The following is an 18,230-nucleotide window of genomic DNA, read 5'->3' as shown; positions in this document are numbered from 1 at the left end:
ACTGCATTAAGGAGAGGATGACCGCGGCCATGTATTGTGAGATTTTGGGGAACAACCTCTTTCCCTCTGTCAGACCATTGAAGATTGGGTCGTGGCTGGGTCTTTCAACATGACAATGACCCAAAGCACACAGCCAGGAAAACATAGGAGTGGCTCCATAAGAGGCATAGCAAGGTTCTGGTGTGGCTGAGCCAGTATCGAGACCTAAACCCAATAGAAAATCTTTGGAGGGAGCTGAAACTCCGTGTTTCTCAGTGACAGCCCAGAAACCTGTCTGATCTAGAGAAGATCTGTGTGGAGGAGTGGGCCAAAATCCTACCTGCAGTGTGTGGAAACCTGGTGAACAACTACAGGATGTGTTTGACCTCTGTAATTGCAAACAAAGGCTACTGTACCAAATATTAACATTGGTTTTCTCAGGTGTTCAAATACTTATTTGCAGCTGTATCACACAAATAAATGGTTAAAAAATCATACATTGTGATTTCTGGAGTTTTCTTTTTAGATTATCTCTCTCACAGTGGACATGCACCTATGATGAAAATTTCAGACCCCTCCATGATTTCTAAGTGGGAGAACTTGCAATATAGCAGGGTGTTCAAATACTTATTTTCTTCACTGCATTTGTTCACACGGCTGTATTTTGCAAATTCATTTGGTATTCAGTACCAGCACAATTTAAGGGATCAAATATGGATGAGCTGTATCACAAATTTGGTTCTGTCAAGATATTTATGCTGATTTTAACCCTGCCTGAAATTAGGGAGTGTAAACATTGCAGTATACATGAATAACATGTCTAAATATGACACACAGCATGTTTGCACAGCTTTATAGACACACACAATACAATATATAGTGTATTTGTTGTTGTTGGGTTTTTTTTCTTAGTGATTTTGAAGACAGGGGAAACCCAATGGTGTCTGGTTTCCAGGATGAGCTTGATCTTGATGACACAGAGCCCAATCTTCCAGAGCCTAAAATTCTGCCTACCAGCAAAGACATCACTTCGACCAGTGATGAAGAGGAGCAGACGCTTCCTTCTGTGCAAAAGGACCAGGACCTGGACAGTGAACCTGAACTGAAAACGTAAGTTTTGACGCCAGATGTTTGTTAAATGGAATAATGCATTTTATTTCAGGTTATTACAGCCTGTTCCAGCTATCTTCAGGCAAGTGGCAGGGTGCATCATGAACGAAATAAAAACTAGGCCCATGACATGATAGTGCAGGGACATATACCCTGCTATATATAACCCCAATTCCAATGAAGGTGGGTCATTGTGTTAAACAAATAAAAACAGAATGGAATGATTTGCAAATCATGTTCACCCTTAATTTTCTCTGCGAAGCAGTTCAAAGTTCATTGTTCCAGTAAGTAGTTCAATTCGTTGTTCATAATTCAAAATTTTGACTTTAACTGAATTTAACTTTCACTGTTCCAAAAATTAATTACTTCATAGTTGTTGCAGCTACTGTTGTTTTTTTCAATATGTTGCTGACGGGCAGTTACTCTCAAAACACAAGCATTTCATTTCCCCACTGTTGCTAACCATTCAGTCTACAGCACAGCCAGTTGGAGTTTTCACCCTTCAATCTAAAAATATCAGGAAAACTTATTACAAGCTTTTTTTTTTGGAAGATTGGGATTTAAAATAAAAAAATGTGGAACATAGCATGACAGGAACTATGGCGAAAGGACATTGATAACTGCATTTCTCATAGCGGTGGCTGACTATACTGTATTAACAAACTGTTTTTATCTTTTCTTACATTCCAAACAAAAATTCCTGATTGTGATGGTATGATCATACAGTGTTAAAGAATTCTGATACATATAATTTTCGTAGTAATCACATATTTCAAAAGAACCAAAGAACACATTCACTCCCATGCAGTGCCCCTGAAGTAGCCTAATGGAAACATGAATGGGCAGCTGCAGTGAATTGGTTTGTCCCCCAAAATATGAAAGCTCGTATATCGTGTTTTCAGACGGGTTACGTACTAGCACTCTTGAATTAATTCTAACCATTCACAGACACCAGAAGGAGCGTGTTCTCAATAATATTCATCAGGAAGAAATGGATGACAGTGCCATGAAAAAGTATTTGACCTCTTCCTGATTTCAATTTTTTTTTTTTTTTTGCATATCTATCATACACAAAGGTTTCAAATCCATCCATCCATTTTCTTAGCCGCTTATTCTCACAAGGGTCGCAGGAGTGCTGGAGCCTTTCCCGGCTGTCAATGCGCAGGAGGCAGGGTACACCTTGAACTGGTTGCCAGCCAATCGCAGGGCACATTGAGACAAACAGCTGCATTCACAATCACACCTGGGGCAATTTAGAGTGTCCAATTAATGCTGCATGTTTTTGGTTATATGGGAGGAAACTGGAGTGCCTGGAGAAAACCCACGCAAGCGCGGGAAGAACATGCAAACTCCACACAGGCGGGTCCAGGATTGAACCTGGGACCTCAGAACTTTGGGGCCAATGCTTTTCAGGTTTAAAATCATCAAAAACTATTTTAATATCACCCAGAGACAACCCAAGGAAATACAAAAAGCAGTTTTCAAATGATAATTCAGTGTATTAAGGCACAAAAAAAATCCAAACTTTTCTGACCCTCTGTGAAAAAGTAATTGTCCCCTGGACCTAGTAACGGGTTCCGCCACCCTTCGCAGCTGTAACTGAAATCAAATGTTTGCGATAATTGATGAGTCTTTCACATCAATCTGGAGGAATTTTGTTCCACTCCTCTTTGCAGAATTGTTTCAACTCCCTGATATTGGAGGGATTTCGAGCATGAACTGCCCATTTAACGTCACACCAAACAATCTCAATTGGATTTAAATCCAGACTTTGACTACGCCACTGCATACATTCCAGAAAATTAACTTATTATTAACTCTTCAGTCCACAGAATGTCTTGAGCATCGTCCAGATGTTTTTTTTGGCAAATGTGAAATGACCCTTTTTATTTTTTGCTGACAGCGGGAGTTTTTCCCTGGAAACTTTCCTTTGGTTGCATTTTTGGCCTGTCTCTTTCTTCTCATAGAGTCATGAAGCATGACCTGAACTGAGGCCAGCGAGCCCTGCAGGTATTTAGATGTTGTTCGAGGTTCATTTGTGACCTCCTGGATAAGTCGTTGTCACACTGTTGAAGAAATTATAGTCGTCCATTTTTCTCCATTTGTGGATGATGGCTCTGACAGTAGTTCGCTGGAGCACCAATGCCTTTGAAATGGCTTTGTAACCTTTTCCAGACTGGATTGAAATCATTTTTTCTCATTTCTTCTTCAATTTCTTTGGATCGTCGCATGATGCATTAGTTTTTTAGATCTTGTGGCCTATTTTACGTTCTCTGACAGATTCTATTTCAGTGATTTCTTGATGAAACAATCAGAATCGGCTTTATTGGCCATGCATGTAACAACACACAAGGAATTTGTCTCTGGCAGTCGGTGCTGCCCTGTTACACCTTTTGGTACGTCAAGTCCCAAAGATTGAGATACAGTGGGGCAAGGGGGGCAATTACATTTTCACAGAAGGTCAGAAAGGTTTGAATTTTTTTGTGCCTTAATATATCGTATATATCATTCGAAAACTACATTTTGTATTTCCCTAGGTTGTCTTTGAGTGATATTAAAAGTGGTTTGATGATTTTGAAAATTTGTGTGTGACGTATAAAAAAACAGAAATCAGGATAGGGGAAAAATACTTTTTCACGGCAATGTACATAGATGTCCCGTTAATTAATTCACGTGTTGTCAGTTGACCAACCAGGAGCTTCCTAAGCTATGACACCATCATCTGGGGAGAGTACTCTTTGTGTAGGTAAACTTTTGACCTCGAAGAAAACAATCTGAAATTTTCTCTCTCAATATTGTGGCATGAAATGAAATAAAATCATTTCATGATCCCGACTGACCGGACGGATTTAGTCTCATTTGACTTCAGACAGTGAGATAAAAAAAAAATAAATGTGAGTTTTTGCAGTATACAGTGAAGAAAATAAGTATTTAAAAACCCTGGTATATTGCAAGTTCTCCCACTTAGAACTCACGGAGGGGTCTGAAATTTTCATCGTCAGTGCATCTCCACTGTGAGAGAGATAATCTAAAAAGAAAAATCCAGAAATCACCATGTATGATTTTTTTTTTTTAACAATTTGTGTTGTGCACTTTTGAAGAAGTGTCTTGTAGAATTCTGACCCTCAAAGACAATTTAGTCCGCCTTTAAAAGTCCACCTCCACTCCATGTATTATCCTGAATCAGATGCACCTGTCTGAGGTCGTTAGAAAGACACCTGTCCACCCCATGCAATGAGTAAGACTCAAACTTGTAACATGGCCAAGACCAAAAAGCTGTCCTAAGACACCAGAGACAAAATTGTACAACTCCAGACGGCTGGAAAGGGCTACGGAGAAATTGCCAAGCAGCTTGGTGAAAAAAGGTCCACTTTTGGAGGAATCATTGTCACGGCCCATCGGAACGGGAGTAGGACCCAAATGCAGGGCTCGGACGATGCAAGGTCGTTCGGGAGAAACGTTTATTATTCCATGGTCGGGGATCGAGCAGGCAGTCAGGTGCAGCAGCGGTAGTTGGGACGTTGGGTGAAGAGAGCAGGTTAGCGAGCAGGCAGGAGTCGGTACACGGGAGATCAATCAAAGCAGACAGAAGTGTCAAAGGAGTCAGGCTTACGGGTTTGGTCGGAGAACAGGCGAAGGTCGGTACACACGGGTTGTCGATCAGGGATACGGGAGTACTCGAACGGGGCATAAATCACATCGATCTAGGGCCGACCAGTCGTCATCGGGGTCATATAAATACACAGGATAATCAGCCCGCATGAGGCGCAAGTGTGCGCCTCCCAATCAGCGCAACCACGCAGGCACCCGCACAGCCCGGGCTGGAGCGGCAGGATCATGACAATCATTAGAAAATGGAAGAAGTTAAACGTGACGGTCAATCTCAATCGGAGTAGAGCCCCATGCAAGATATCACCTCGTGGGGTCGCAATGATCCTCAGAAAGGTGAGGAATCAGGCCAGGACTACACGGCAGGACTTGGTCAATGACCTGAAAAGAGGTGGGACCACCGTTTCCAAGGTGACTGTTGCTAATACACTAAGACGTCATGGTTTGAAATCATGCATGGCACGGAAGGTTCCCCTGCTTTCACCAGCATATGTCAAGGCCCGTCTTAAGTTTGCCAATGACCATTTGGATGATGCAGGGGAGTCATGGGAGAATGTTTTGTGGTCAGATGAGACCAAAATTGAACTTTTTGGTCATAATTCCACTCACTGTGTTTGGAGGAAGACTAATGATGAATTCCATCCCAAGAACACCATCCCTACTGTAAAGCATGGGGGTGGTAGCATCATCCATTGTGGGTGTTTTTCTGCACATGGGACAGGACGACTGCACTGTATTAAGGAGAGGATGACCACGCCCAGGTATTGTGAGATTTTGGGGAACAACCTCTTTCCCTCAGTCAGATCATTGAAGATGGGTCGTGGATGTGTCTTTCAACAGGACAATAACCCGAAGCACACAGCCAGGAAAACCAAGGAGTGGCTTCGTAAGAAGCATATCAAAGTTCTGACCTAGCCTAGCCAGTATCCAGACCTAAACCCAATAGAAAATCTTTGGAGGGAGCTGAAACTCCGTGTTTCTCAGTGACAGCCAAGAAACCTGACTGATATAGAGAAGATCTGTGTGGAGGAGTGGGCCAAAATCCCTCCTCCAGTGTGTGCAAACCTGGTGAACAACGACAAGAAACGTTTGACCTCTGTAATTGCAAACAAACGTAACTGTACCAAAAATTAACGTATTTGCCGCTGTATCACACAAATAATTCGTGAGAAATCATATATTGGGATTTCAGGATTTTTCTTTGTAGATTACCTCTCTCACAGTGGACATGCACATGCGATGAAAATTTCAGACCCCTGACTCAGTGGAGGAACTTGCAGTATAGCAGGGTGTTCAAGTACTCATTTTCTTCATTATATGTAAACCTCTGGTGTCAACTGTAAGCTTGGGTCCCAACATATACCATGAAAGCATTCTGTATAATCTCAGTAAGCTTTAGCACTACAGAATCTGTCTACAGATGCATGACATATTTTAAAGTTAATTTTCCCAAATGTCTGTTTCAGCTACATCACAAAACCAAAAGTGGCATCTCAAGAGTCAAAGGCCAGTGACCAGTCCTCAGCTCGCATCTTTCTAACTTTAGTTCCAGCAGAAGAGCAGCCAACCCAGCACCAAGGAAAAAAGAAAGTCTCACTCATGGCTGGAGATTCTGAGAGCGAACCTGAGACCCCCACGGCACAACAGATGCTTTCTTTTGTTATGGATGATCCTGACTTTGAGTCTGAAGGATCAGGCACACCAAAAACAGCAAAGGTAAAGTAAAATAGAGTCAATATAGCATGCCTCTGATTGTATAAAATTGTTCTACAAACGCCCACATTATCTCTCCTGAGAATTAATTATTCATGGCCAGTACAAGGAGGAATGTAAAATCCATTTACAACTTTGTGTGTGTCCGGGCCGCATGGGATCGATTCCTGCTCAATGATTGTGTCGATGTGTGCCGTGCATCTGAGAGATGACCAGTTCAGGGTGTACTCTGCCTTTCGACCAAAGTTAGCTGGGATAAACTCCAGCGCTAACGTGATCCTTGTGAGGATAAGCGCCTTAGAAAATGGATTGATGGGCGGCATGTGTATGACTTGTTAGAATGTCAGCCTCACAGTTCCGAGGACTGGAGTTCAAATCCTGGAGCCTCACTCTTCCCCCTCCACCCCTCTCATTCACGCACATATATTCTGTTTTATTTTGGCTAATCTTCATTCCTGTCTTTTCCATTGCACACCTCCATCTTTCTAATTGTTCCTCTACCTGCTCCCTGCTTTCGCTGAAGATCATAATGTCATCTGCGAACAGCACGGTCCAAGGGGATTCCAGTCTAACCTCATCTGTCAGCCTATCCATTACCACAGCAAACAGGAAGGGACTCAGAGCTGATCCCTGATTAGTCCCACCTCCACCTTAAATTCTTCTCTCACACCTAAGGCACACCTCACCACTGTTCTGCTCCCCTCATACATGTCCTGCACTATTCTGACATATTTCTCCGCCAGACTAACGAATGCAGTACCACAGTTCCTCTCTTGGTATTCTGTCATGGGCTTTCTCTAGAGTCACAAAAACACAATGTAGCTCCTTCTGACCTTCTCTGTACTTTTCCACTAGCATCTTCAGGGCAAATAATGCATCTGTGGTACTCTTTCTAGCAATGAAACCATGCTGATACTTACTTCTGTACTGAGTGTAGCCTCCTCTACTGTTTCACATAACTTCATTGTGTAGCTCATCAACTTTATTCCGTTAGTTCCCACAGCTCTGAAAATCGCTTTTGTTCTTAAAAATGGGAACTAGCACACTATTCCTCCATTCTTTCACCCGCTAATATTCTGTTGAATAAATTGGTCAAAAGGTCAAAACTCACCTCCTCCAATGGCTTCCATACCTCCACAGGTATGTCATCAAGACCAACTGCCATTCCGCTTTTGAGCCTCATTAGTGCCTTTCTAAGAGCCCCCATAGGTCAGTAGTGAGAGCATTGGTATGGTAAACCAAGGGTCGTGAGTTCGTATCTCAGTGGGATCTCCACTCCCCCTAAGGGGTTGCGTCAGGAAGGGCATCTGACGTAAAAACTGTGCCAAACAAGTATGAGCGTTTCATCTGAGATGACACACTGTGGCGACCCGTACTGGGATAAGACGAAAGAAACTGTCATTAGTGCCTTTCTAACTTCTCCCTTACTAATCATTGCCACTTCCTGGTCCTTCACAATTTCCTCTTCTACTCTTCCTTTTCTCTCATTTTCTTCATTCAACTTCTCAAAGTATTCTTTCTATCTATTTAGCACACTACTGACACCAGTCAACACATGTCCATCTCTATCCTTAATCCCCCTTATCTGCTGCACATCTTTCCCATCTCTATCCCTCTGTCTAGCCAACCTGTAGAGATCCTTTTCTTCTTCTTCTTCCATGTCTAACTTGGCAACATGTCGTAATATGCCTCTTCTTTAGCCTTCGCCACCTCTACCTTTGCTTTGCCTTACGTCACATCTCAATGTATTCCTTTCGCTTCTCCTGCGTCCTCTCAGTGTCCCACTTTTGCTTCACTAATCTCTTTCCTGGTATGACTTCCTGTATTTTGGGGTTCCACCACCAAGTCTCCTTCTCCCCTTTTCTACCACAAGACACCCCAAGTACTCTCCTACCTGTCTCACCTTGGCTGTAGTAGTCCAGTCTTCTCCTGTCCATCGATAGCATGTCTCACTTCTTGTCAAAAGGCTGCACAACATTCTTCCTTTCTCAGCTTCCACTGCATGGTTCTCTGCTCTACCTTTGTCTTCTTAATCTTCATACCAACCATCAGAGTCATCCTACACACCACCATCCTATGCTGTCGAGCTACACCTCGACACCCCCCCCACCACTACAATTTTACCGTCAGTAACCTCTCTCAGATTATATCATCTGCACAAAATATAATCCACCTGCCTGCTTCTACCTCCACTCTTGTAGGTCCTGACTCTTCTGGGAAAAAAGTGTTCACTACTGCCATTTCTATCCTTTTTGCAAAGTCCACCACCATCTGTTCCTCAAAGTTCCTTTCCTGGATGCTGTACTTACCCATCACTTCTTCATTGCCCCTGTTTCCTTCAACATGTCCATTACAATCTGCACCAATCACAACTCTCTCTCTCTGTCAGGGATGCTCAGAACTACTTCATCTAGTTCCTTCCAAAATTTCTCTTTCATCTCTTGATCACATCCTACCTGTGGGGCATAGCCGCTTATCACATTATACATAACACCCTCAATTTTAAATTTCTGCCTCATCCCCCGATCTAATACTCTTCACCTCCAAGAAATTCTTAGCCAACTCTTCCTTTCAAATATCCCCTATTCAATTTCTCTTCCCATCTACTCCATGGTAAAATAATTTAAACCCTGCTCCTAAACTTCTAGCCTAACTACCTTTCTACCTGCTCTCTTGAACGCACAATATATCAACCTTTCTCCTAATCTTCATGTCAGCCAACTCCTGAGCTTTTCCTGTCATAGACCCAACATTCAAAGTTCCTACACTCAGTTGTAGGCTCTGTGAATTCCTTCCTCGTTCTTCGACCCACAGTAGCTGAACGCCTTGCAGGTTAACGGTGCCGGAGGCAGGCATTGTTAACCCGAGCCATGACCGATTTGGTGTGCTATAATTTAGATGAACGCTCATATTTATTTGGCACATTTTTGCGCCGGATGTCCTTCCTGACGCAACCCTATGCATCCATCCAGGCTTAGGACCGGCCTACATATTGCACTGGCTTGTGCTCCTATAGGTCTGATTTATTCCAGCAATATTCTGTCATATATAACAGAGGTTGGGAACCTACGGCTTGTGAGCCATACCTGGTTCTTTTGGTGTTTGCATATGGCTCACGGAGCCCCCATAACGACAAACTGTACATGCGATTTCTGTCGTGCGGGCAACGCAAATGACGCAGAGACAGTTTGTCCTAGTGGGTTTGCTGTAGTACAGTGTAGCAGTCGATGTCCACAGGCACAAATGGGTCGAACGCCGATCATATCGGAACAACTAATTATGGGAACTTTTGACAAAGGTTGCTCAAAGAAAAAAATATGAGGATGTTCCCAATCAACTTTTTGCCAACTTCACATAAAGACAAGATAATCAAATGAATAAAAGACAAGCCTTTGTCAGCAAGAACTGGTCACCATTGTAGTATCATGATGGCAAATCAAATTGAATTACGTTCACAAGTCACGGATGGTAGTTTCAATGCCTGCATGAAGCTTAATCTAACGACTTATGAAGCACAAGAAGTCGTATTAATGGTAAGAAGTACTTTTGTCATCATTGGTGAGTAACATCACAACAATATTAAGAATTCAGAGACTTATTGTACTCTAAAAGTGTTCCTCTTAAATAAATGCGCAAATACACCTGTACTTAGTTTTAAAAATACTGGATAGCTCTTTTGAAATTATATTTTAAAATATTTGGCTTTTATGTCTCAGTCGAAAAGGTTCCTGACCCCTGGTATATAAAACTATTGGGCCCAGCAGGATGTGAGAATAACAACTTGAGGCCGAAAATTTGTAGCATGTTGCAGTGGAATTGTAAGTTAGCTGTTCAAGAATTTAATAATTTAATTGCAAAAGGAAGAAGTTGTTGTTTAGTTGGTATTGATCAATAGCGCTTACCCGATCAAAGGAGGTACAATAGCTGGTGACCAGGATTTTGAGGGTCTGATAGGATCCTGTCTGCACTTAGGCTGGGTAGGGTGGTGCTGACGATCCATTTAGCAGTTTTGATTGTCTGTTGCAGTTGGAGTTTATCCTTCTTTGTGGCAGCCCCAAACCAGACTGTGATGGAGGTACGCAGGACTGATTTGATAACCACTCTGTAGAACAGTCAGCAGCTCTAATGGCAGGCCATACTTCCTCAGAAGCCGCAAGAAGTACATCTTTTGCTGGGATTTTTTAAGAATGGAGTTAATGCTTGTCTCCCACTTCAGCTCTGTAATTCCAAGGTACTTGAAGGTCTTGAAGGTTGTCACAAGACAGTTGGAAAGCGTGAAGGGGAGCTGTGGTGAAGGATGCCTCCTGAAGACCACAATCATCTCCAGTCTTTAGTGTCTTCAGCTCCTGGTTGTGTTGGCCACACCAAAGCTCCAGCCTCTCCACTTCCTGTCAATATGCAGACTTTTTCACCGTCTTTGATAAACTGATGACAGTGGTTTTATCTCCGAACTTCAGGAGTTTTACACCTGAGTCCCTTGTGGTGCAATCATTTGTGTAGAGCGAAAAGAACAGCAGGGAGTGGACACAACTTTAAGGTCCCCTGGTACTGATTGTGCATGTGGACTAGGTGGTGTCCCCCAGCCTCACCTCCTGTGTCTTGCCTGTCAGGAAGTTGTTGATCCTCTGGCAGATGGCAGGCGAGACGCTGAGCTAGAGAAGCTTGGAGGACAGGAATTCAGGGATAATGGTGTTGTGGTGAATGCAGAGGTGAAGTCCACGAACAGGGTCCTCACGTAGGTTCCCACGCTGTCGAGACATCAGTCAGCAAACTGCCGGGGGTCCAGCTAGGGAACGGCACCGCTCTTGATGTGGTACAGCACAAGGCGTTCAAGAGATAAAATAATCATGACTTTAATTCAACAGTTTAAAAATAGCCATGGTGCTTCAGTGAATGATGTGCATGTGAATCCTGAGGTTATAATCACAGTTTTTACTTCTCGTTCCCAAAGAAAGGTGTAAATTCTGTCAGTCATAACCATAATCATGTTCTGTTATCCTCAGAGTACATTCCCTGCCATGGATGAACTTCTATCTGACCTCTCAGACGATGAAGTGCAGTCAGCCAAGGTGCCTAAAACTGTGAATCCCACTGTGATCTCCTTTAAACAAAAGGATGTGACTGACCTTTTTGGCTTGGGTATACAAGAAGAACCCGCACCAACCAAAGACAGCAGCGACGAGCAAGAAGGCAAGACATTGTTTTAGTGTGTTATTCCCAGAGCTATGCTTACAGTATATACATTTTAAAATATATATTATGAAAAACTACATATAAAATTAGTCACTTCAATGTCTATACATTAAAAAAAAACAAACTGAGCGCAGAGCATGTCATTAATCCGCAAAGTTGCGAAAGTCTCACTCAACATCCCAGTGGCGGCCATATTGGTTGCAACGTTATTTGCAGATGTCGCACTGGGACAGTTGCCATTGAGAAGATGGTGTGCCACCTGCTATGGGAGATGAACAAGAGAGATTTTTGGATTTTTCTGACACTCCTTCTGAAATGGAAGCTCATTTCAAAGAAGAGAACATCTCAGAATTGAGTGAAGTGACCGGGGCAATATTACCTTATCGTTTCGGGCCATGTTTAGAGGATATGCCGACCACTTCTCACTAACAACAGACTCCCTGACAGATGGACGAAGAACCCGATGAAATATTCAAAATGACAGGCCTATTTGTTCGATTTCCTAACTCTTTCACAAGTCTTGTGTATGTAGTGTACACAGGAGGACCTATGCTGGGCGAAGTAACTACTTCAGAATTGCCCAGATACTGGTGACCGGTGTTGGAGGTAGTGGGAGAAGAGCTCCGTTCTCCTCCCCGCACGCACCAAACCACCTCCCCACCCGATCCACCTGTGCGTTGAGGCTGACGCCGGTGGACGGCGTACAACAACGCAGAGCCGCCAGCAGCCAACAACAGCAACTCCAGCCCGCACACATCGATGCTTTGAGCACCCTTGTCTTACGTACTTTATGAAGTTATTATGAAGCGGATCTTTTGTTACGTTCTGTTATTATTGCTGCTTTTGGAGATGTTTTTCGAGTTTGGTGACTGTTCGTCTAGTACGCTCGTGTTACGCGCTACTAAACTGTCTTTGTACTCTATTTTATGATTGTTTTGTGTTGTATTGTGTGTGATAAAATTGTCTTAAACGCAATACAAGTACTTGGTTATATTTTGCCGGTTTGACCAAGGGGATTTATTCTAGATTCACAAATAACCTATGCTATAAACAGACAATTTATTCCCCCACAACTAATATTTTTTTAATAGCTCGACACACACCTACCTGTCATTTAGAACCCACAAAGCTCTCGTCTTATGCACCTGTGCAATCCATTTTTCATGACAAACCGTGTGTTTTGGAAAAGTGTGAAGAGTGAATCCATTCTCCCGAGTGTTTGAGCAAAATCCAGCAATTTAACGAACTGGCATTTTAGCTAACATGATGAAAAAAAGCAAGTAATTTTTCACTCGTACAGTAGGTATAAACCAATATAAACACTCGACCCTGCTACTGCAAAAAAAAAGTCATTTCCTGGTTCTTCTCCAACACAATTGCCTCGAGAGGATTTTCATGGTGGGAGATGCAAAAATCCATATAAGACAACATCCTGACGTGTGGTGAAAAAATGGATGGCTCCATTCTGGCTGACTTTTTTTTAATTAAAACCATACAAAAAATTATGCTTTACTTGTCAGTTGACTTTTAAGAAAACAAAAGAAGGTTTTGAAGTGGCCTAAATAAAGTGCAGACTTGAAGCCGATTCAATTTAGTGGCAAAAAAGTTGTTCTTGCTCATCAAAAACCCTAGATTTCTGCTGAAATCAAACAATTCTGCAAGGAAGAGGGGGCCAAAATATCTCCACAGAGTTGTAAAAGAGAGTTTGCGAATACAGTGGTACCTCTACTTATGAAATTAATCTGTTCCCGAAGTCGTTGTGTAATGTGAAACCTTCGTAAGTAGAAACACATTTTACATGTAAATAGGCAAATCCGTTACAAGCCCCCTGAACCCACCACCGCGAAAAATAAGCATTCAAAGTGTACATAATGTAAAGAATAATACAAAATGATGTTCATTTACCTTAAAAAATAAACATTCAAAGTGTAAATGATGTATAGAACAAAAATTTATTTCATTTACCTTTGTTGTTGAGCAACGATGCGAAGAGTAGGGTGCGTGACGAGGCATCATGGGTGACAGAGAGTAGGAGGCACGCACAGAACTTAATTCTTCTAAAATAATAAATTCCACAAACTATGAATTCAAAACAAACATTAACATTAATTTTAAATTTTTCCTGAAATATCAATCCAAGGATGTTTGCCTTTGACGGCTTTTAATAATCGTGGGGAAATGTACAAGGCAAGTGTCATCAAAGTGAGCGGCAGCCCAATTAGTTAACACATTTTCCAGATGATTTGGAAATATCATGGAATTTCATCAACACTTATATATTCTGTCTGATGGAATAGTTGATGCCTCCTCTATGCTGCAAACTGCTCCTGCATTGTTGTGTGTTGCATCGCCTCGAGCTCTTTTCGCTTCTCTGTCAAAAGATTGTCATGGTTCTCCTGAACCAACTCATCAATGTCCTCCTCAGCCTTTCCCAGCAAAACAGTTTCCTCAACTTCATGTTCAACCTCCATTTCGAACCTCTCAAGTCGACCAGCAGCAGCATGAAGCCACATGCACACCTCTTTTTCATATTTCGCAACGATTTCTTGTTTTGTTTTGATGGACAAAACAACTCTCACTTTCTTCTCACTGGTACTGGCCATCAATTTCTTGGGGCCCATGGTGAAAAAAGATTAATAAATCCACCAAGATGTTGTACAGTACGAGTGTGTGCGAGCGTATGACAATGGATTCGGTGACGCAGATACAGAAAGTGCGTCACGGGTAAAGATTGATGTGCCAAACAAAAAAAAGATTGACGTCACTCTCAGGCAATGGATGGATGTGATGCCAGGAAGATGCTACGTGATAGCTCTATTGCGCCACACATACCAAGAGACAGGATGTGCATCATGGCTAAAGATAGACATCTCTCTTAGCTAATGAGATGCCAGTAAGATGCTCCAGCAGTGGCCAATGGGAGAGGAGCTCTATCGCGCTGTTTTCAAACCAAGCTACAGTACAGGATGTATACATTTGGTGGAATTCAGTGCCATTTTTTTCCTTTCGTAACCTGAATTTCTTTCGTAACGAGAGGCAAAAATTTTCCGGGGAGGCCTTTTGTAACCTGAATGTTTCATTCGTACAGATTTTTGTAAGTAGAGGTACCACTGTCATAGAAAACACTTGATTTGATTTGTTGCTGCTAAGGATGGCCCAACCAGTTATAAGCTGTAGGGGGTCATTACTTTTTCACACAGGAGCAGGTAACTTTGATTGTTTTATTTTCCTTAATAATTGAAATCTCCATTGAAAAAAATAAAATAAAATATGTTTGCTAGGGTTATATTACTATTATATTATTATTATATTACATTTCTTTGTTTATCTCAAACATTAAAGTGCGGAAACTGCAAAAATCTTGGAATTTGAGAAGGGGGGCAATACTTTTTCAAGGTACTGTACTTCTATTTGGTCAGTTTGATGCTGCCATAGGTTGGTTCGGTTGTTCGTTTAATCTCAATGTAAGCACTTGTTCACAGCAGTACTACCCATACATCACACAACTAATGTGCAGTATGTATTTCCTTTGTTTTCAGAGAAAGAACGAAAACAGTCATCTAAAGACAAGAAGAAAAAGAAGAAGAAAAGCAAAGAGGTGAAGTTTCTACTCGTCTTGCAAAATTATGTAAAAGGTTGCAGTGTTTGAGTTCCATCAATTCAGTCAATGTGGTTCCCTTTTCAGGAGGACGAAAAGAGTAAGAAGAAATACAAACATAAGAAAAAGGAAAAAGATGAAGCTGTTGACAACAAAGAGAAAAAGAAGAAGAAATCAAGGACCAAGAAAACTGAAGTGGATGAGCTCGAAGACTTCCTAGGAGGCGGATCAAGTTTAACAAAAAGAGATGATGGAGATTATGAAGAATTATAAGATGTCACATTTTATGAGTAAACTGAACCTGAGAAGTAACCGTTGCAATGACTGAGATCACTACCTGGCTCCCCGACTTGTATGTGCACAAAGTTGTATCCCAAGCCATACAAAATGCAATACATGAAGCTACAGACGACTCCCAGGTAAAACGAGACGCACTGGATGTGGCCCTGTTAGATCCTTCTAGTGTGATCGATTTTTCCCTCACTGCACTTACACGGTGTGTTTCATTCCGTTCAGTTATAAATGAGAAGGAGACTACAAACTGATGATCTGTGTGTAGCTGTATTCTTGTTTTTTTTCCTTTGATGTGATTGGACATTGTCTATTTGAATCTCTTTAATAGGTTCACCTCAAATGAGTCTGTAATTTGGATTACCATTCTGTCTAAATGTTTGTGTGGTTGGAACTAATGTTTGCCAGCATGCTAGAAGTAACAAATTCTCCACTATAGGGTTTTGTTTCAACATTTAATGATATTCTTTCCCAGGTTTACATTTTTGAAGGTAACATGTAAAAATGACTGAAACCTTTTTGAGTAAAACTGTACATCCATAAAACAAGCTTCTCCATTTGAGTAAGTAATTATTAACCTGGTATGGATAGTAACTGTGAAGATTGGACTTTTTCTTTTGTTTTTCGAGCAACAATTTGCATCATCTTTGTCATGACACTCTACATGCATGGGGAGTTAGAAACAAAAATATTACGTGTCCATTCTGTCATGAATGGGAAAATAGGATGTTATTGACCTTAAAAAAAATCACAACTAAGAAAAAGGACTCCATCATCATCGTCTGGTTTGTATGTCATAGTAAAAGTTGTTTAGATTTTAAATGCTACCTTGGTCAAGAGGTTTAAAGCAGCTTGTGTCAAATAACAGACCAGCACATTTTTCTCACAACTCTACAGATTGGCTTATGTCTATCATCGACTCAATGATAATTTTACATAGCCTACTTAAATGGCAGCATTTGCTTATGTAGACTCAAGTATGAAACAACAGAATTAGCTATCATAATTCTAAAATAAGATCCTTGTGGATGGAGCAAAACTGCAGCTCCCAGATGTTATGAGTCTGTGTTTTCTTGAAACCTCTTGCAGAGAAATGATCACTGTAATTAGTTTTTTAAAAAAGCTGCTAGATTTTCTTTGCTGGCATTGTCCACATCCAAACATGTTTTCTTTGAATGCCTTAACAGAAGTTGCAATGCTATCATGAACTATTTTAAGTGTTCTTACTATAATGTGATCATAATATCACCTTTGCTAGTAAGACTCATTTATAAAGCCTGTTTTAAGATTACAATGACTAACTTAACTGTGTGATTTGTTTTTGTGTTTGTCTCTGCATATTGCATAATTTCCATTTTTAATGAACTGGTTAGATATTCCTACCATTTTGTTACAGGACGGCATGGTTGTTTTGGTGTACGTTTTGGTGACGTTCAAACAGAATGCAAGAGTTCATACTTCACAGTTTACAGCACAATCTTTTTTTCACACCTGTTGTATGGTTTACTTTATTTCAACGCTTTTTAGGGAACAGTATAGTGATACATTGCTGTATGTGTCAGGCTAGAATAGCTGATCATGGTAGACATTAAATCTACAATGTCCCAAGAATGTCTCCAATGTAACTGGATTTAAAATAAGTGATGCACGAAATGATTTATTAGTTTCAATCTCATCTCCCACACTCCAACTTTATACTCCATTGGTTTAGTTGGGGTTTAAAATTCCACAGCTGGAACTTTATAACATTGATCCTTGTTATTTTTCCCCACGTCATATTATTGAGGACAAATGCTGAAAGCAATTTCAAGTAAACCATGAAACGTGTATATACAGCAAGTAAAGAATGAGTATCACTCATTTTTCATGGAATTGTTACAAAGTGGAAAAATGCAAAGATGATTTGTTACATCAGTAATAGTTTTTAGAACTGACATGCACTTTGAAGTTTTTTCAGGTATCAGGTTTCTTCCAAATAGATATACAGTATAACATTTTGAAATGAATCCCATAATTTCTTTCCTACTCCATCACATGTTCCATCTTTACACTGTGTGAGATTGACAATGTTTGGTTTGTACAATAAAAGTAAATGTATTTCTTGAAGAACTACAATTATTATTATTTTTTTAAATCACGGAAACACATATGTCCATCCATCCATTTTCTGAGCCGCGCAACTGTAGAATGCTGGCCTCACAGTTCTCAGGACCTGTGTGGAGTTTGCATCTTCTCTTCGTGCCTGGGTGGGTTTTCTTCAGCTACTCCGCTATGCATTAATTGGAGACTCTAAATTGCCCGTATGTGTAATTGTGAGTGGGAGTTTTGTCTGTCTCTATGTGTCCTGCGATTGGCTGAAAAACAGTTCAAGGTGTACCCTGCCTACTGCATCGATTCATGCTCAGTGATGATGTTATGTGCCCTGCATCTGAATGGTGACCAGTTCAGGGTCTACTCTGCTGGGATAGGCTCCAGTGCTCACCCAATCCTTGTGAGGATAATTGCCTTGGAAAATGGGTGGCTGGGTGGCACGGTGTATGACTGACAGTGATGTGAATAACAGCCTTTAAATAAATGGCATTACCAACGCCGTTATTTTTTTTTTTTAGTAACGGGTAATCTAACTAATTACTCTGAGCATAAGTGTAACACCATTCCCATTATCAACACCCCATGACTGAAGCCGCCCAATAAAAAAAAACAAAAGATGTATCCGACTTTGTGCACACAGACATAG

The 18,230-nt window shown here is 41.2% G+C and overlaps 1 protein-coding gene across 3 annotated transcripts in view; it reads left to right on the top strand.

Annotated features, from left to right (window-relative positions):
- The window catches only part of rabl6b (RAB, member RAS oncogene family-like 6b), a 40,027-nt gene extending 23,243 nt beyond the window's left edge, over window positions 1–16,784 (top strand). For 2 of the 3 annotated variants that reach the window (XM_061816362.1, XM_061816360.1), the window contains exons 12-16: window positions 892–1,089; window positions 6,165–6,414; window positions 11,415–11,601; window positions 15,144–15,202; window positions 15,290–16,784. In XM_061816362.1, the coding sequence (XP_061672346.1) occupies window positions 892–1,089; window positions 6,165–6,414; window positions 11,415–11,601; window positions 15,144–15,202; window positions 15,290–15,475 (880 nt within the window). In that variant the 3' untranslated portion in view covers window positions 15,476–16,784. The other variant, XM_061816363.1, reaches the window with a different exon arrangement.
- Window positions 16,785–18,230: the final 1,446 nt, after the last annotated feature.

This window comes from Syngnathoides biaculeatus, chromosome 4 (genome assembly GCF_019802595.1).
Source record: "Syngnathoides biaculeatus isolate LvHL_M chromosome 4, ASM1980259v1, whole genome shotgun sequence".
NCBI lineage: Eukaryota > Metazoa > Chordata > Actinopteri > Syngnathiformes > Syngnathidae > Syngnathoides > Syngnathoides biaculeatus.
The sequence above is the reverse complement of the archived record's forward strand: the minus strand, read 5'-3'. Positions and strand labels throughout refer to the sequence as shown.